A 20,644-nucleotide genomic window follows, 5' to 3' on the forward strand; every position below is an offset into this window, starting at 1 on the left:
CAATTCAAGCGAGCTAATAAAAAATAGTCATTAAAGTGACATGAAATCATCTAGCCATTTAGGGAAATTCGATGAAAATCATGGTGGAAAATACTAACGATTGAAAAAGATATTCACAGAGGGCGTGATTCTGTCAAATTGATTATGATTATTATGACTTTTTTTATTTATCATATGATGATCATCTCAGTGTTTCACATACCAAAATATCGCATAAATGCTATACTTCTGTACAAAACATAAAAAATACACAGGAAATGTATAGTTTACATAGCATAATAAAAAATATATATCTACAGCAAATTCACATTTCTCCATTTATATGATATGAAATACAAAGTTATTATTTTTTACCTTAATGTAATCTTCAACAGAGCGCTAGAAAAAAATCAAAGCGTTTAACGAAATCTACAATATTTGCATTTTGTTTGAAAATATATATTTTTTCGTACAACAATGAAGCTCGCCGGAAAAAATGAAGAGGCGAGTCTGAAATGGGTATTAAACACCTATATTTCCATAAAGTCCAAATTAAAAAAAAAATGTTAACGTACACTCTAGAATAAAACGTTTTACATCCGCAATGGGCAATTAACGTAAATCGGACTTCGAAATAGTCGGTGTTTTGCAGGGGCCGCGAAACACACCTTTTTTTAAACCGTGTACAAAAACGTAAAAATTATTTGCATGGTCAGGGGCCCGTTGCAGAAAGAGTTGCAATCAATCGCAACTCTAAAAATCATGCGCAACTTGATTTTCAACCATCAACAGCGCGCATTTGGGACTTGAAAATGATTTTTTGACTTGCGTTTAAACACAACTCTTTCTGCAACGGACCCCATTTCCCACTTTTCCACAGCCCCTGAAATAACAAAAGCGTGTTCATTAAGATCAGGATTTTGATAGACACTCCAAATATATTGGCCTAATTCAAATTTTGAGAATTTAAAACATGTTAAAGAGTGTTCCATTTATCAACTGTTTTAAGGGATTGAACAAACTCACTTTGAATACTGACAACGAAAACATAAAATGTGAGTTCCATGATTGCGTTCAAATGAACGCTTATACATAACTATAGTTCCAAAGGATTTACAACAGAGTGCGAGAAAGAGGAATATTTGAAATAAGTTATATTTGAAAAATCATCCTGTTGAGTGCCCCATCGTTGAAATATTGAGTCGGTATTTGATTTGCAATAAGACTGGATTAGAGAGTACACTGTTAAAAAAACCTGATTTTTCAGAAAAAAAGAAAGAGGATTTTGCAGAAAGCAATGACAGAATTATTCTGTAAATATGTTAAACAGGAATTTTTCTGCAATTTAACAGAACAGGTCTGTTTAAAAAGGGGAAAAGGTTGTTTTATTTAAGGAAATTTGTAGGATTCCATAAGCCAAATACCGATTTCCTGTAAGATCACGCAGTCTGGTAAGATTATTAGTATTCTCGAGAATCTGCTGCAGGAACTTTTTTTTAAAGGATACACACAAAGAAAATTCACGAAAGTGATGATTATAGACAAATTATATATGAATGGAAAGGTCTTGTCTTTTTATACACAAATATGTCACTAAAAAGTCTTACAGATGTTGTGGAAATGCAAGAAATGACATTAATAGAGACCCTTCTCAGCCCCCCAGCCGCCCCCAGGCAGACATTCACGCGATCGAAAACAGTCGAGAATAATGACGTCACATGATCGACTACACACTATCTCTCTGTGCATAATACACTGATACACCTTCCTGGTCTCTATTTTTCTTCGAATTTACCGTTTTCTTCATGTGTTGTGATATCCGATTTCGACATCTTCAGACTATAAGAGAACCAGAACTGTGTTACTTTGTCCATTTTTATTGAATTATGAACTGGAAAGACCGATTTTGTCCACTCGACAGTCTTCGTTGTGTTGCTCTGATTCCAAGCTGTACGGTCCCATTCACTTGCTGCCGATGCAGGTTACGCTGTTTGATCCAGTCAAAAGTCAAGGTAAGCATGTTTGGAAACTGTAGTCTGTACTTGTTCTGACGATGCATTCAGGTCAGATGACAGATACAGATCTGATATAATTTTAGAATCATGCATTTTGGCATGACTACTATTAAAATTAAAAAGTCTTTATTTTAGAAATAATGTTTTTGCACAATTCCAGCAGATTTTTCTTCACAAAGACTTCAGTCAGATTTCTAAATAAACTGGTCAGGACTCAGGCGATTAAATTATTTAGGAGCACTGGCATGGACCATGGCTGAAAATATGCTGTTTCAGAGGAATGTTTGGCATTATCGTAGTTTTTGTCCCCAGTCCATTCACTGCCGTTTATTTCGTCAACGGCGGTGATCCACTCCCATTGACTTTGTACACAACGAGCGCACAAACACCAAATTTCACGATAAGGCCGAATGTTTTCACGATAAGGCCAAATGTTTAAGTTTTTATTATACACAGGTCTAGTACCCAATGCGTTTATGCTCAGGAGGGCCCTGTATCGTATACATCCAGATACACAGAATTATATCACCATAATGCCGATGTCATGAAGCAAGACAAATTTTCAGCAGTGGTTACCCTGATCATGCTGATTCCTGGCCAAAACTAGAGTCTGGTGTTTCTTTCTGATTAGAGTGCTTCTACATATGAATGCGTAGTGCCTTCAACATAAAACAATGAAGATAAATGCACTCTTTGTAATGACACAGAGTACCGTACCTCAAGTGATTCACTACCGCTAAGTGGTAAGTAGAGTGGGGCCTACACAAACATCACTTGAGCGTTGAGGTAGAGCACCAGTGTTCTGAGTGGAATTTTTCAGGTGTCTAAACCTACTATTATTTGTTGTTGACCGGGAATTACATGCCACCGCACGTCGTCAATCATCAAGATAATGAAATTCATACTTTGATTTGATTATTTAAATTATTTCTTTATTTTTTCTCTCTTCTACACACAGATCTGCACACTTGCTGACTCTGGTGACTTCTGGTCTCTGCTCGCTACTTCAATCTGGGAGATTCCATCATGTCTTCTTACTGATTTGGATATAGCCATTTTTTTTTCACTCTTTCCAGGAGCTACGATGCAAGTTTTGGACTGATAATGATGCAACAGAAAATTTATCTTTATCGATCTTGGAAACGATTTTGAGCACAGTTTTGGAGAGAACTAAAAAAATTGACTTGGACAGGAATACAGCTTGTCGAAAATAAGAACACACAACTTAAAACGAAAAAAACAATTTTAATGTTATTAGGGCATTTTGCAAGAAATTTTCTAATCAATCACACGTCCCAAATCAAGGGTAAGTCCTTTGATTAAAGACAAACATGTACATGTAGTTGAACTGCTATTGCAACTCAACCTTATTACGCTTGAATTTGAATTTAAGACTTACGCTTGATTTGCAATGGAACATAAGTTTCTTGCAGTGCCCCATATTTGTGTTTTGTTATCAGATATCTAACGTGCTGATTTTTCTCGAAAGGTACAATATATTTGTCCTTTTAAACGGTATTTGAATATGGGTACGCCTTTTATTTGTTTTCCACAATATTTATTGCATGTACATGTATGAACAGAAGTGAAATATTTATTGTGAAGCACTGAATGTTGTGTGATGGTTCATCATTTTTTTTTGTTCTAAGACTGTAAGCCTGGTGGGTGTGAGGAAGTGGCCTGGATGAAAGAAAAGTGAACATGTGCCCAATTACAGATTTGCATATTTTAAGACAATTTTGTTTCTGGATAAATATTGCTATGCATTCCCTACATTAAGAGTAAAGAAGTCCACACAATCAAAAATTCATTTGAATTTAAAGAAAAATAAGATATTGCAGGAAATTTCATAAAAACTTTAATTCAAATTAATATAATTACTACTCTAACATTGAGAAATTTTGCCTAATTTATAAAACGATGATATGCTCATCTGTGTCGATGTGCAAATTACACTAACCGTTATGTCACACGCACTAAGTTCTTTTGTATTTTGTTGTTTGATATATTTACATGACATGTAGATTTGATATTTAATTTTCTATTTATTTTCTGAAAAATTTTCAGAGGGATTTTAATTCCTCCAAATAACATTTAGAGTTACAGTTCCGTAAATGTAACCTATTGTGTTCGGATGAAGAAATTCCTATACTCAAATCTGCAAAGAATTAAAAAACAAAATGCCACAAAAAAATTAGAAACGAATGTGATGTGACAACACTAATTTGCATATCATTGTTTTGTGACTGTTTTGAGTAAAAACAGCAAGGGAAATTACTCTATTCAAATAATTTTTAGTTGATGTGGACTTGACTTTTAACTCATCCTGTACCCCTCCCATCCCAAATAAGAGTAGAATCTAATCAAGAACTTGAAAATCAAAAGCAGCAATTAAATAAGATTTGATAAATACAGGTTTGAATGGGATTTCACAAGAAAAAAAAGCTGGGTAGGGACGAGAAGGAATTAAAAAAAATTAACCAAGTTAATCCGAGTTTTGAACCAGGGTCCTCGCACACGACAAAACGATGGCCAACACGTTTGGCCACAGACCACTCCCTACAATTTGGCGTGCTTTTAAGATATATCAAACAAAGTCCGCTCGCCGCTGTGGGCTAATCATGTTTCGGCAATTCAACTGCAATTTCAATCATTTCGGGATGGATATTGCCATGTTATTTTGTGGTTCCTGACTTTGTTACGTAATGAAATTTCATAATTTTTTTTCAGTCGTGACGAAGAATGTCTATGCTTTATATTGATCATAATATCAATTTGTCGCAAGTGTGATTTCTAAGTGAAAATATGCTTTGTTTATTCAAATATATTTCTTGAAAAAAAATCATTTTTTCTAAGCTAAATATCGGTTACCAAAATACGTTAAATGTGCGCTTTATTTCACTGTTCAGTAAATTCAAGCTTTTATCTATATAACAAGACCAATCTTGTGAGGAATAAACAATTCTAAGAGCAAAAAACGCTGATTGGAAAGATCGTCTTCAATGGGCTGCTGTCAGCTCAGCTGCTCACGCTCATTGTGTGACGTCACTCAGCTGGAGCTCGCAAGAGGACCGATGGAAGGCAGAAATATGGCATGAAAATAAATCATTTTTGAGAGCTGATTTCTGCAAACTCTAATGACTATTTTGAAAAGTGAAGTTATATATCTGATTAGTAATACTTCCCCTTTACAATGATGACCACAAAAAGGCATTATAAAATACTTTGGATTCTTCGAGTGTCTCCTTTAAGGACAAATTTTATTACAGTGTAATGTGATTACTATTGTTATAATCATTATCATTATTATTATTAATATCATTATCATCTTCATCATCACCGTCATTATCATTTTCATTATCATCGTCATCATCATCTTCATTATCATCATCATCATCATCACCATCATCATTATCATCATCATCATCATCATCATCATCATCACCATCATCATCACAATCATCATCATAATCATAATCATCATCATCATCATTATCATCATCATCATCATCATCATCATAATCATCATCATAATCATCTCCATGATTCTAGGGCCTAATGAGTTGGGGAAAATGAATAACCATAATCATGTAATATTTCTACCGAAGATGGCGTAAGACCAATCCAGTGAAGAGGGCCAGTGGAGGAAGCCTATTTTTTCCCCACTGATTTCCCCTGATCACTTTTTAAAACTTTCTTTTTACTTGTTTTTTGCCCCCCCCCCCGTCTAAGCATTGGTCCTACTTCGAAAGAGTTAAGTCTGTATAGTGAAATTACACTGAAATAAATATCTACGTTTCGAAATCACTTGTCACTTGGCCTATGGGGCCAGTCCTATGCTAAGATCTTTTTTTAAAGGAAGGAAAAAAAATCTTTCCAAAATAATGTGGCACTTAATAAACTGTTCAAAATACAGGTCATACAAGAAACTGGCATAACCTAGAACTTATCTGTCAATCATTTATTTTGTTTAGAAGAAAAAAAGAGCCTTCTTCATAAGTTTAGAAATGAGAGCTACATAAGTTAGAATATAATCTGTCAAATTTCTTTTGTTGCAATGCAAAATATGAATTTCGTCCTACAAAGTTTGCATAATATTATTTCATTGGAATCAGGACCTTCAATGTTTTTGTTCTTTTTTTTTCATAATCTATACTAGAAATTTCTAGTGCATAAAGTTAAAGAAAAACAAAATGTTATTATTTCATGTGTTACAAATGCCACATAAGTGTGTTCAAATTACCCCGTGTTGTGGGGCGATTGGAAACACTTGACCTCTTGTTTTGAATTGATAATAGCTTCTGAAGTGATTGTTAAACTTAATCTGAATCTATTCATAATCATGTCAAGCCAAGATTATGCATATGCATTTCGTTTTATTTATTATTATTTTTTATTTATTTGTTATAACAAAAATGTCTCCAGTTTCCTCTATCATGACTATTCTCTTCCATTAATTTCCCCCTGATTACTCTATTTTACTTATTTTTCCCCCCGCCCTCCCCCGGCTGCGAGTTTCCGTTTTACACCCTGGCGAAGGCATTTTCCGCAAATATAGCTAAAAAGCGACTAGTGAAGAGTCTACACCCGTCGCTGGTTATTGAGAGTCCGAATAGCTCTATGGTCCGACACTGGCGAGTTTCCCGCTAATAATGGACCCTACTTCGAAAGCCAGGTTAAGTATAGCAAACTTACAAATGAATATGTACGTTCCGACACTGTAAAACTATGGTGTTAAAACTGACACCAGTTGGTGTTAATAGAGAGCCACACCCTGAGGTGTTAATTACACCCTGATGTGTTAAAATTGAGATTGAATATAACACCAAAGGTGTTGTAATAACACCTATAGGTGTACTAGCTGGGGTCGTACTAAACCAAATAAGGTAAAGCCGGCGACCGAAGGACGCGTAACAAAAAAAAAACATTCCTGTACTTGTTTAGGGGTTCATCTCAGGGAACATTTGCCAAGAGTATCGTTTTATTTCCAATACTTGTTAAGGGTAGGGTTTCACACGTCAACACTTGTTAAGGGGTGCATTTTCAGAATATGAAAATTACGTGTTTAGGGTGCTTTTCGAGACCCCATGGTCGCGCATGGTATCCACTCGTGAATGGAAGTGCCCCCACCCCCTCCGGAGCCAGATACCCTATACCGTGAGAAAAAAAGTAAACTCTCAGTGCTTTTAGTGGTAATGTTGGGGAAAATTATCCTACATGAATCATTATGTGTTTCATCAGAAACACATACTAGTATTTGAAAGATTTCGAAGCTAGCCAGTACCGTATACACTGCAAAAATGAAGTGCTAATTTAGCACCTAGGCCTACAGTGCTTGTTTAGCACTACGAGTGCTGACTTTCTAGTTCAAATTTAAGATAGAAAATGAGCACTCGTAGTGCAGTCACTATACAAGTCTTGGTAGTGCTAAATTAGCACTTCATTTTTTACAGTGTACGGGGGGAAGCAAACTCTCAGTGCCTTTAGTGACATGATATTGGTGAAAATTGCCCTATTATTTTACCCTGTCAGTGGTAATAACCGCAAGACGTCAGGTATCATTTCATTTCGATTTTATTTTAGATTTTATTTGGTAATGTGTAACCATATTTTCTTCATCATAACGGAAGAAGAAAAAAAAAAGAGCTCTCCCGTGCCGGGAATCGAACCCGGGCCGCGTGGGTGAAAACCACGAATCCTAACCACTAGACCACACGGGATTCGCTTGAATGAGCGGGAAAAATTATAACTTATATAAGAGAGCATACAATACTGCTGACGATGCAAATAATAAAATGTCGCATTCACGTGAAGGTGATACTACACTGTACATGCTTTGCATTTGTTTAAGTAGATAAAATACTTCTTTTTCAGAATGTGTACTCAGATTCTGCTTTCTAATGGAATATATTGGATCATAAAATTAGCCGAGGTTCTCTAATGCTGTTAACTAACACACAGAGCCGCTATACGAAGGCCCTACATGTACATGCGTTGCACGTATACACACACACGCACACAGTACAGCTAGCCACGATAATAAATGAGCGTTGTGGTTTGAGTACGGTCACGCTCCGTTCAATTTCATTCTAATTCATGTAATCTTTCATTAAGGGCTTTCATGCTTTTGAAATTTACAATTATTATCATCATTATCGTTATCATGGGTGTTATGATAGTGATTATAATGATAATAATAAGAATAATAATTATTATCATTATCTTGCGCTTTGTCCCAGAATCTGTTCGGCTGGTTTGTGATCATTTTTTGTATACATACCTTTTTATATCGATATGTCAACGCCAGTCTTTTATTAGTAAAGGATTTAAATTCTCGTCTATAACATTAAACAATGAAATATAATTACCTGTATAACATCCAACTGTGCATTTCCAATACTTTGTATAAAAAATCAACATGCTTTAATGTTTATCATCGAGGCATTTCTTTCTGTGATCATAATGTGATCGTAATCGATAATATTCGTTTTTATTAATATTTCCTTCTTGGTAGTTTGTAAGACAATGGACCTAGTAGCTCCATGATAGGACTCGGACAGTCCGACACCCAAATCGGCTGGATAGATTAGACCCCCATCCCTGTCGGAAAGTTCATCATTTTGAAATACTCAGACTAATGAACTCGTGAATTAACATAGCTTTTAAATGAAAATTTGCCTTTTTATAGCACTAAATCTGAAATATTTTTCTGATTACTCCTATATTTTGCATTCGATTTTAAAACAAAAAGCGAAAGTGCATGGTTGACTTCTACCTGGTTAAGACACGCCCCGTGTTTTCAAATGGGTGGACTTCGGCCTCGTGAATATTTGGTGGTCTTTTGGACCTTACCATTAGATAAGTGCACTCTTTGCTTACAAAATAATACCATGATGATTCAGCTTACTGTAATCAAAATTATTTTCACCCGCCTTGGCCGTTAATGATAGCTCCACGAATAAAAATAACAGAGTCCTTACAATATAGTTTACACTATCCCACTTCCTTCGAGGGCATGATAGAAGATTCAAGACCAAGGAACCGGGAGCACGTGAAGAGAAGTAAAGATGAAAGGAAAATGTTCAAATATTATTTGGTTTTCTGGATATTATGTCAAAATATTTTCAAAAAATCGACTTTTGAAAAAATATTCTTGCTCACAGCTCAATTTTTCCTCATACGACATGTCTGGCCCCTCTAAATATTTTGCTCATTGTGCCACTGCCTTCCTTTATTAGACCTACCTCAGGGGTGGATCCAGGATTTTCCAAATGAGGGGGGGGGGGCATATTTTCCAAAGAAAAAAAATTACGAGCAAAAAAGGGGGTTAACCTAACATCTAAGGTCATTTCGTTCACTTTAAACTTGACAAAAAACTTGTGTATGAACGACATATTACAATTGAAAATATATGCTGTAACTTTCAAGGGCACAGGCCGGATCTGCCCCCCCCCCCTCCCCACACTCGCCGATTCGCCAGTAGCCTACCTCCTCCACAATGGTCTGCTCAATATTCTAAAATCATTGTGTTGACTGTGACTGTGGAACATCCCAACCATGCGATGCTTCAAAGTTTGGTGCCTTTAGCTTATGAGACTCATCGGCAGTGCAAGCAACAAAGATTATGTAAAGGCTGCATGCACGTCATGCAAGATGTCAGACACAATATTTGGCATTTAAACCCACCTCAAAATCGCCTCTTCTAAATAATGATGCTGAAAAATTACCCGGGCCCCGTAAAATACTATTAAAGGTTAGTGATTAGTCGCTAATTTGAAAGAATAATTCTGATTGGTCCCTCGGCTAGTCATACTGAGTAAAATGCGCATGTCAACGATATAGGCTATTTCATTCAAACTTTAACATTTGCGTTAGGAGGCACTGGTCATCAATTAATCGTTCCAGTGGCGGAACCCCCATTCCTGAGAAAAGTATGAGTATTTTCCTCTTTAAGTCCCCTCTCCCTCTTCGATGCCTTTGCCAAGGAAAGGAGGTGATTGGGAAAGATATCCTTCGGGGTGCTTGTCTTTGAGAAAAAGTGGATTCTTTTACAAGTCTACTGCCCTATATAAGAAATCCTAAATATACCCACTGAATTTATATTATGAGTGAGGATTAAGCCGCATTATTGGATAATGTTTCGGTGTGTTAAAGGACGAGTCTACTCCAACAAAAAGTTTATAAAAATAAAAAAAAGTAAAATCCAACAAGTATAACGCTGAAAATTTCATCAAAATCGGATGTAAAATAAGAAAGCTATGACATTTTTGAAGTTTCACTTAATTTCACGAAACAGTTATATGCACATCCTGGTCGGTATGCAAATGAGGAGACTGATTACGGCATCCACTCACTATTTATTTTGTATTCTATTATATAAAATATGATAATTTTCAGGTGAAACAACAATTTATTCATCCCTTGACATGTGGAATTAGTATTGTTTAATACTGTATGGTTCAATCAAGTTGGTCTTATTGTCAAATCTGTAAAAATGAAATATTGCGTAATTCAAACAATAAAAAATAAATAGTGAGTGAGGGACATCATCGACTGTTTCATTTGCATGTCACTGGGTTGTGTATATCACATGGTAGTGACAACATCGGGCACTCAGATTTTGAAACTTGTGTGTAGGGATGTGGAATAAGAACTTAATGGGGAATCCTACCCAAATAAAAACAAAAGGAAAAATCAGACAAGTTGGTAGGTGAAAGTTTGAACAATATCGAACAATAAGAAAGTTATGAATTTTTAAAGTTGTGAATATTGGTAATCACTATACCTATAGAGATTTCAAATTGGCAACAAAAGTAATGTCAAAGTGATGTAAGGTTAAGGCAAGGACTACTCTTTCATGTACTCCAATACATAAAATGACTAAAATTACATTTTTAGATGTTTTATTTCTAGGCTCTAGGCTATATTTTGATTACAGTCCCAGGGGGTATTTGGCAGAAAATCACATATCACTGATTATAAAGTACATGGCCTATGTGAAAGTTGTCCTTGCCTCCTGTCATAATTTACTCACCCAGTTGCCAATATGAAATCTACATAGTCTGAGAGATCTAAATTTTTAAACAGCCATAACTTTCTTATTGCTTGTCCGATTTCTTTCAAAATTTCACCATTCTGTTTTACTTATTTTTCTCTATTCAAACACAATATTCTGACCAGGGCTGGATTCCCCTTCAAGTTGCTTTTAACAGGAATATTGGGTCCAAATCAAAACAATACTTTTTAAATGAAAACTGGTTGGATAAACATTTGATTTATATTAGCGATTTACTTGACCTTCCTATTCCAGACATTGAATCATTTCAAGACATTGTTTTTGATTATGGTGTTGATTATTTTACACGAAAGGAGGAAACATAATTTTTGGATGAAAAATATTCCAGAAGGCTGGCTTGTTAGCTCTGATATCAACCAGCATGATGTGTATAATACGATGTTGGAGGACTGTATTCCTGAAAACTCCTTATCATACTGGAATGCTCTCTGTAAAGATGTACCTTTGAATTGGTAAGAAATTCATCTGAAAATTTTTAAATGTTCGATCATTACCCGTTTTCGTTAATTATATTTCAAATTCCTTCATAGAGCAATTGCCTTTAATTTCTTTTTACATTAGATTAAAAGAAAGGGCTCTCCAAAGTGCGATTTTTTCAAAAGTAAACAAGAAACATTTGTACATTATTTGGTTTATGGAATGCACCCACATTCAACCTATTTGGAATGAAGTGATTAAATCCATAAATATTGAAATGCATAATAACATTAAATTTACTGCCTTAGAAAGAATGTTCGGACACAAAGACGATAGATTTGTGACTTACATTTTTCTTATACTGAAATATTTTATTTATATTTGTAAATTCCAAAATAACTCTCCCACCTACCAAGCTTTTAAAATCCATTTGTATGTTAATATAGAGAGACAGAGTATATGATCACCAAAAAGCAAGGTAAACTAACTCTTCATTTCTGCAAATTGAGATTTGAACTGTAATTTGCTATGAATGTTCGTGGTAATCTTTATCAATATTTATGTATTGAAATTCATGTCGCTCCTTCATTCCTCTTTCTATTCCTTTATTATTCTATTTTTGTTTATATTGTATTTCATGTGTGACATTTCATGGAATTGTTTTTTGATCGTTGTTGTATAATTATTTTATCAATTGAAACTGAATTATATATATATATATATATATATATATATATATATATATATATATATATATATATATATATATATAAAAGAACTTAAGTTGCTATGCTAGATGGCCCTCTGCAAATGGAGGTGTCAAACTGGAATTTAGCATGGGGGTCTTCGAGAGGTAATGCCTGGAGTGAGCGGCTGAGGAACGGGGGGGGGGGGGGGTGGTCAATAAAAAAGGGTGAAAATTATATGTTTGGGAACTGCAATGCCGGCAAGGCATGAAAGGGGGTTTTAAGGGCCGCACACTTAAATACCACCATTGATATGGTGTTTCAGATTATCATTGCACGTGACTGTAAAAACAAGGAAAGTGTTAGATTGGTGTTTCTCTGTCATCATTTGATCTCTTCGGTGTTTCATATTGTTGCCATATAGTGGTTATAAGCTGGAATCGTTGTACATAATAATGATAATAAGAACATGGAAGGTGTTAGATTGGTGTTTCTCTTCCGTCATTTTGACCTCCTCTTTCTCGGTGTTTAGGCTTGGTGTCGTAGTGGTAATAAGCAGGAATCATTGTTAGTAGAGCAGCAACATTCAACCCTCCAAGAAAAACAAATGTCACTTCATAATCAGCTACTGATGCTATCCATCCTGAATGTGATTTACAAAAAAAACAATGATCAAGTAATTGATTTATTCATTAATTATTGATTATTTGATTGATAATTAACAATTATTTAACCCGCGTCGTTTTAACAAAAAAAATCATGCACACAAAAAAATGGAAGCCGCCAAAATGCCTAAAGTTTGTTATGTTGTATAAAACTTGTGCCTTCGGAACAATGAATAAAACAATGACAACAACAACAACAACGAGACCCCTTTTAAAGGAAAGCTTGTTTAAAGTGTTTTGTATGGAGAAGTGGTGGTGTTATAATAAGAAACATGGAATAATACAAGGTGAAAACTAGGAAAAACGCGCACAAAACTAAGTAGTAGAAAATCGTTCTCTTAAAAACCCCAAACAGTCAAATGAATCTACTAGTTTGTCTTCTATATTGTACAAGCTGTTGTAGGGGTAAAAATAGCAATTTGTTCCTTTTTTTTGGGGGGGTCTCCTCTTCGCTAAGAGCACTAATCCCTACCCCCGGCCCCCGGGCCCTTAACCATACAAAACGCCACTTAAATGAAAGACTCTGCAGTGGCCAAGGACGTTGTGGCAAGTATTTTGTAATCCAGTTGCACGTACAAAATACAAACAGATTGATGGGTCCGAGGTTCGAGCCCTAGTTCACGTTCAGTTCTTTCGCATAGTGACGTTGAAAGTCAACTACAGACGTCAGCGATTTCATGTGGTCAGTGTCATCACCAAGGGCTTGGGCAAGGCAAATCAAAACCTTTGCACCATTTGATTATATAATTATTTCCTTTTTTACTTTTATCATTATCATTATTGACTATATATCGCCATCATCGTCGTTAATAAGTATATTCAATAAACTGTAATAATAATATTAATAAAATAAATTAATAACTGGAATAAATGGTGACGATAAGCCAACATTAGAGCCAAAGATTACAAGCAGTGATAGAAAATTGTTATCAAATTATGTTCCGTAAATCTTAAGGTGTAGGCAAAATAATATATACCTGCAACAAGGCCACCAGTAGGTCCTGCAAGCCCATATGTCAGACTACTCAAGCCGTAGGATGTCGAAAATCGATCTTCGGATACGGTATCCTATGGAATATGAAAACCAATGAAAAGATATGATTTATCTCCTGGCCAGGACGGTCACCAATAGTTGGTGAGCTCTATGATGAATTCATCCTATCATAATTAAGGATTATGGTAAAAGTAACCGTATAGTAAAAATTTAAAATAAATGAGACCATATACTACACATCATAGTTTAAAGTTTCCTTTCCTTCATCATTATACATGTGAATATCATGTTTTTAAAAAGTAGTTTTATCACGTATCCTGGTTTAAAAAGCAGCTTGAAATTACCTTTAGCATAACTGACGTTAATGTTAAGCTGCCGCCAAGGAAAAGGCCGTTGGTGAACCCCGCTATTGTCAGAAGCATAGTATTTGATAGTAGAGGGTCAAGGAATAAAACAACACTGTTTATTAAAGAGAACATCATGAACATTCCCCGTGGCGTCATCCATCCTCTATCTGTAACGGGTCCTTGTAGGAAAGCACCAATCCCTTCACCAATCCCACTGACTAGATTGATCAGAACGGCATTCGAAAGTGTTATCCCTTTGGCCAAGGCATGAGCAACAAAAAATATGTACCAGGCTGAATGAACCATAGAAAAAAGGAAGGTGGATAGATATATGAAATTCAGGAATGGTTCGTCGCGACAAAGGGAGAAGTCGAGGAAACGCCAAAGCCACTGGAACGGACTCATAAGAATTTCAGTGAACGTTCGCTCGGTTCTTACATAAATTTGTGATTCAAATTGAAACGAGTCGATCTGTCCATTAACAATCCTTGCAGAGGTCGGTTGCATAGCTACGTTACTTTGTATCAACTCGCCATCATTCCCTGCGCGATCGTGAGTAATTTTCTGTCGATAGAGTAATGTTGAGTCTTCTTGAGGACATCCGCATTCAGACGAGCGCTGTTCTTTCTCATCCTCACCGGAACTCAGGCTGTCACTCAGCATGTCCAACTGACACTCGTTTTCGGCGTCACGGTCGTCGGCGTCGTTTGGACAGGTTGTTCCCCTCGGTTGGCCTATTGTCTTGTCACGGCGTCCATTCTTCCTCTGGGTCCTTGGGTCACGAAGGAAAGCCGTACAAACAACCATGTTCAAAGACAACCCTCCTAGTAAGAGGATGGTTCCCTTCAAACCAGTAGCATCCAGTAACATTTTGGTCATCAGAGGAAAGACCAGACTCAGGGCAGAACCGCTTTCAGTGATCCCTACAACAACCCCGAAGTGTTTGCTAAAATAACGATTGCAGACAACAATAGAAGGTAGCGAGACCAAAGCATATCCAGCCCCTGCAATGAAATTTAAAAGACATACATTTCACAAAATAATCATGATCATTTGGAGAATTAAACTTGATCATATTTTGGTATGAACTTTGGAGAATGTATAAAAAAGTGCCGACATCAATTTTCGTTTTTTTCTGAACCACATTCTCTTTCAGCATGTTCAGTAACACGCATTGATGCGGAATTTTGTAAGATACTATAAATCTTTTGCTCAGCCTCCAAGACTATACAAAAAAATACAAATTCAAGAATTCTCAACAAATTATTTCGAAAGAAAATGTCTGTGTTGTCTCACCTGAAGTAAACATGGCGATAGAAAATCCTACTACACCGGAAGCAAGGGAAGCAAGAGAGATTGCCACGCCCATGACGGCACTTCCAAACATCATCATTGGTCTAATTATCGCCTGTCGATTTGATAATGGTGCCGTGAAAGGAGCTGTTTAAGAAGAAATATAACAAGGTATTTATATTTTATCACAGACTTCTTCCATAATATATGGCCGACGATAAAGTTTTTGGCTTGTTTTTAGATATCTATTTATTCATTCATTCAATTTTGTTCCGATGATGTTGAGCGTCAATTGCTCGAGTTCTCTTGAAAACTGCATTTCATCGATATGAACCTTGAAATTTAATCCATCAACGGATTCGATATGACGGAAGGGTAAAATAACGGGATCGATGTTAGGATGAAAGGTCATTCTTAAAAAAGGTGGATGTTACGGATGGTTGAAATGTCATTAAAACGGAGACGATGCGACGGAAGGGTAAAATATCGTTTTTTAAACCGAGTGGTTATTATAATTTGTGACGGAATTAGGGTGAAATGTCATTCATAAAAGATAATCTAAAGTGTTGGGGAGGGTTAAGTGCTATTTAAGTCGATGTGCTGGAAGGGTGGATTGTTACTCTTAAATCAGAGTCGATGTATTTGGAGGGTTAAAATATGTCAATAAACGGAGTCGATATTACGGAAGAGTAAAATATTCTTAAAACGGAGTCGATGCGACGGAGCCTGTAAAATCTCATTCTTAAACGGATGCTACACAGGGGCGGTGGAACCTCCCTCACCCCTATTCCCCGTAGGAAAAACGCCCTTTTTCAAAATGGAAAATGCCCTCTTTTCAAAATGAAATGTGCCCCTTTTCAAAATGAAATACCCTTTTTGAAGTAAAACACAATACATTTTAGGTCAGAAAATCACAATTTTTTGGCTCGCGCTTCGCGCTCGCATCAGTTATTATTGAGTATAAGGTGTTAGTCCCTTTCATGGTTATCGTCCAGATTTCAGGTTGGATTATTACACATTTTTGGCTCGTGTTTCGCGCTCGCATCAACATGTATATTAAGGTAGTCATGCTGATCCTGGTAAAATAAAATGCCTAGAATGTCCAGTTTTCTGGTTTCAGCTCTCGCTTCGCGCTCGCATTATTTGATTCTGTATCCTATTAATGAGTCACCAAATACAGTCCTTAAAAGGTTCCATTTCTGGTCAGTATAAAAATTTCAGCTCGCGCTTCGCGCTCGCGTTAATTCGTTAGTTAGATTCACACCCCCTTTTCATGATTACAAAAACTGCTCGGAATGTTTACGTTTTACGTCTTAATATATGAAATTTCCTAAAGTTTGAGCTCGTGATTCAAGCTCGCAACATCTCACATGGATGCTCTTGCCAGTAAATACGTCCATAATTGACCAAAAGTTAGTTTTACAGCTTCAGATTTGAATTTGTTACCAAGCAAAAAATAAAACCTAAACAATATATCAATCAGAAAATCACTTTGATAAAAAAAACTTGTTCAACTTAATTACTACAAAACACACAACTGCATCACACAGATGATAATCTCATGGTGAAAATATCCGTTTGCACCAAAAAGCCCTTTTGGCATATAAATGCGCTTTTTTAATATCCCCAAACGCAAATACGTTAAGCCGCCTCTGATACTACACATATGCATGAAATAAGAAATCATAATCATGCAGCGGCGGCTAGAGGCCGCAACTTCACCTTTTGCCTGCGGTCACATCACTGGCCCTTAGAGGGGGGGGGGGGGTACGTCGAAATGAAACATTATGATTGCTTATATTTTTATCTTTTTCGATTATTATTGGTAATGGAATATTCAATATTTATTTTCTTCAAAGAGCATTATATAGCCTCATCTCCCCAACTGCATACTTACCTAATAGGTAGGACATGCCATGAGAGAGACCAAGTATGAAGCCAATAGTAGCAATCTCAGTTTCAAATTGGAATACGAGTTCATCGACCAGGACGCCAAAACCTTTGGTGATGCCAAATTCCAACAATCCAATAATGAAGAGGGACACGACCACGAGACACGCTCGTGGACCGGTCTCGTCGATTTTGCCGTCACGAACATTGACGTCGACTGTTGCGTCCTTTTCTGACTCAGGTTCGGAAACTTGAGAGGAGTTATTCTCTTCCGATAGACTTAGATTATCTTTCATGTTGGTTGTTGAAACGCGTGTACACACAAACATTCCCTGATATCCAGTCAAAATGATGAGAACTATATAAAAATGGTGAAACTACATAAAGAAGCGCCTGAATGATTAATAAATTCAAATCTAAGACGTATTATTAGAAGCAGCTGAATAATGTGGCGTGATTTTCCAGAGTAAGCAATCGAATTAATGATTGGGACCAAATCTGATGGCATGAGAATGTTTGAATACCGACCAACTCTATGTTATATTGACAGATTCGGCAGATCGAATTATTGTAGCAGATGGACAAACAAAAACATGAGTGAAATCCTGACTAGAATTATATCGGTTGATTTCTTTCCTGGCGTTCCGGTCACATTGCGTCCACACATTGAAGTATAGGATGAGGGTCATCGGGATCGCTGCACACATTTAGGTACGCAAAGGTGCCCTAATATTGACAAGCTGAAAGTGGCTTCACTCCGTCGCTTTCGACTATCTCCGAATTTCGATTATACGCCCCCCCCCCCCCCCCCCACCTGGAAAAAAAACATTCCGTGAATATACTTCCATGATCTGTTTCATCACAAAAATCTGTAAATACAAATGAATATTCGTATCAAGGTCTAATGATAAACGGTCCTTAATGGACCTATTTGTTCTTTTATCTAAATGAGATTTGTTAGGATATTTCGATCAGGGTGCAAGTCCGGGGACGGACGTGGTGCAGGGGGAGGGGGGGGGGGTCATGCTCGTTCGTGAATGGGAAGTAAGAAATGATAAGTTATATGCGACATAAAAGTGAGTTATATAATTATTTGTTTGGTTTTACCTTGTATTTGTCATTTTGATTGCCATGATTGATATAATGTCACTGGAAAAAAAAGAATGAAAATATTTTAAAACCAAAAATGACCACAAACATAATTATGAAACAAGTAAACATTCTTCGATCTCAGAGTAAGCCTAGCCTAAATAAGTATTTAGTCATAATTTCCCAGCCCAAAATATGCCTTAAATATTACATTTTTCATGATAGAGTTTAAAAATTGTAACACCACCCTGGTGCCAACTCACTGCCATCACGTCTGCCGAAAATGTTGTATGCTAATCAGAATCTTATAACCCCATCATTATGATCACAAAAAACGTCTCTGACATGTCTGAGGTCACCGCATTCAATCAAAAGGGCTATTAAATTTGTATTTTCATTTTTGTGAGCGAGCGAAGAGAGTGAGTCAAGTAGTGTCCTTGTAATAATTGTTTTGTTTTTATATGTTTCTTATTTGATGGTTGTTTAGGTAGCAAACCGGTTTCGCTTATATTTCTGGATACTGTGTTAAACGATGTCACAAAATTATAAATTGTCATATTTATGGGGGGGGGGGTGCTTGCTTGCTTGGTCGCTTCGCTTTGTTAGCTGCTCACAGACATTCTCTGTTGGACAATCTTTGAGCAACAGTTAAAAAATACCGAAATACGAGTATTTTAAGAAATTACTTATAAATATAACGTTTAACGATATACAAATGCATCATATTTGTGATGAGTTTTTTTTTCAAAGTAATTATTCAATGAAGGCATTTTGTTTAATCGAGTCAGGACATAGGACCCTCGCCATCTGTCCCCACCCAATTCCTTTGACACAATTACGTCACTGGTAAAACCCCTCCAATGCAAACACTCCCTCCTTTTGCAGATAGGGGCTCCGACTTTGCCTTTGAGAACTTCCAGTGGGATAATACCACCCCATCCCCGTCTGCGCGACATCCCATCCATTTTCACCTTTCAAAGTCCAACGCGTCTTTGATCGAGGTCGATTTAGTTCAGGTTTTACGAGTCGATATCCAAACTCCAAATTGTTTTTGAGAGATACGGATCGGGGTATAATCGATCTCGGGGGGGGGGGGCAGTCAAATATATTTCTGTACACGTGCGTGACCCCAAATGAACAGGTTTAAAGGTTTTTTTCGGGGGGGGGGCAGTCAAATATATTTCTGTACACGTGCGTGACCCCAAAAGAACGCGTTTAAAGGTTTTTTTTTCCAGTTTTGGACACTGGCCACGCACGCATTCGTTAATGGTATAAAAAACACCGATTTTCAAAAAGGGGGTGGCTTTGAAAAACTGGTCAATCGCGGGGTCAAACGTATTTAGGGTATATGTTTTTCCATAGTTTTTTTAAGACTAGCCAAACGTGTCAAGGGCATGTTTCTTCCCCATGCTTTTCCCCCGGATTTATAACTTGTTAAATGGACAGTACTTAATTAGGGGTCATATTCTGGCAACAACTTGTTTAGGGGCCAAGCCAAAATATGTATATGAAGCCCGCGAAAAAAACTTAATTAGGGTCACCTTGCACACAGAGAAAGGGGGTGTTTGGAAATAATTTGGTCACGCATGTGTACAGCAATATATCTGACTGCCCCCCCCCCCCCCCGCGTAATCGATAACCTAATTTGATAAGAGTCTATTGATAACACAGATTATTAATCGGATCCGATGAGGAGAAAACCTGTAGCATACCCCTTGGAATACTACTACCCCCCCCACACTCTCTGGAAAAAAAAGTTTATCAGGAATGATGATACCACTAAATCTTAATTTGGGTTTCGCTAAAGCTGGATTCATACCTTGGACCTGGCAACGGAGGATTATCTACTATAGCTCTTACTGGCCGGGGGTGATGCTCAGCACCCCCAGAAAAATAGAGTAATCCCGGAGTGGACGGGGTCCTGATTTATATGGTATTCATTTTTTTTACAGAGGATACCAGGGGCGGATCCAGGATTTTGAAATAGGGGGGGCGCCAGCGGCGAGGGTGTGGGAGGGGGATACCCCCCTCCCACGGCAAAGACTTTTTCAAAAAAATCATGTCCAAAAGTCGTATTTTGAGAGCACCTTTAGAAGAAAAATGCACACTTAAATCACTGTAACTTCATGAATAAAGACACATACTGACTCATTTAGGAGCTAGTTTCCAGTCACACACCGTATAAGCGGTCAT

General features: G+C 36.8%; 1 protein-coding gene and 1 non-coding gene across 3 annotated transcripts; both read right to left on the reverse strand.

The window, feature by feature from the left end:
• Positions 1–7,642: 7,642 nt before the first annotated feature.
• On the reverse strand, positions 7,643–7,714 carry TRNAE-UUC. Its single transcript has one exon. It is a non-coding gene; the product is annotated as a tRNA-Glu (tRNA).
• A 4,677-nt stretch (positions 7,715–12,391) lies between these two features.
• On the reverse strand, positions 12,392–18,512 carry LOC121406540. 2 transcript variants are annotated; one of them, XM_041597551.1, is made up of 5 exons: positions 18,470–18,512; positions 15,476–15,619; positions 14,177–15,183; positions 13,816–13,906; positions 12,392–12,816 (listed from the first exon to the last, which is right to left on the reverse strand). In XM_041597551.1, exons 2-5 carry the CDS (start codon positions 15,570–15,572, stop codon positions 12,653–12,655), a joined length of 1,359 nt encoding a protein of 452 aa, XP_041453485.1. In that variant the 5' UTR covers positions 15,573–15,619; positions 18,470–18,512; the 3' UTR covers positions 12,392–12,652. The 2 variants fall into 2 exon arrangements, with proteins under 2 accessions (XP_041453485.1, XP_041453484.1); XM_041597550.1 differs by lacking the exon at positions 18,470–18,512 and adding an exon at positions 17,370–17,632.
• Positions 18,513–20,644: the final 2,132 nt, after the last annotated feature.

This window comes from Lytechinus variegatus, chromosome 1 (genome assembly GCF_018143015.1).
Source record: "Lytechinus variegatus isolate NC3 chromosome 1, Lvar_3.0, whole genome shotgun sequence".
Lineage (NCBI taxonomy): Eukaryota > Metazoa > Echinodermata > Echinoidea > Temnopleuroida > Toxopneustidae > Lytechinus > Lytechinus variegatus.

Bases quoted from the DNA above. Each gene is read 5' to 3' on its own strand.
- LOC121406540 (XM_041597550.1), bottom strand. The intron at 13,907-14,176 runs GTAATTTCAAGC...CATATTCCATAG, and splicing joins TAACGTCAGTTATGCTAAAG to GATACCGTATCCGAAGATCG. The intron at 12,817-13,815 runs GTATATATTATT...AATCACATTCAG, and splicing joins TACTGGTGGCCTTGTTGCAG to GATGGATAGCATCAGTAGCT.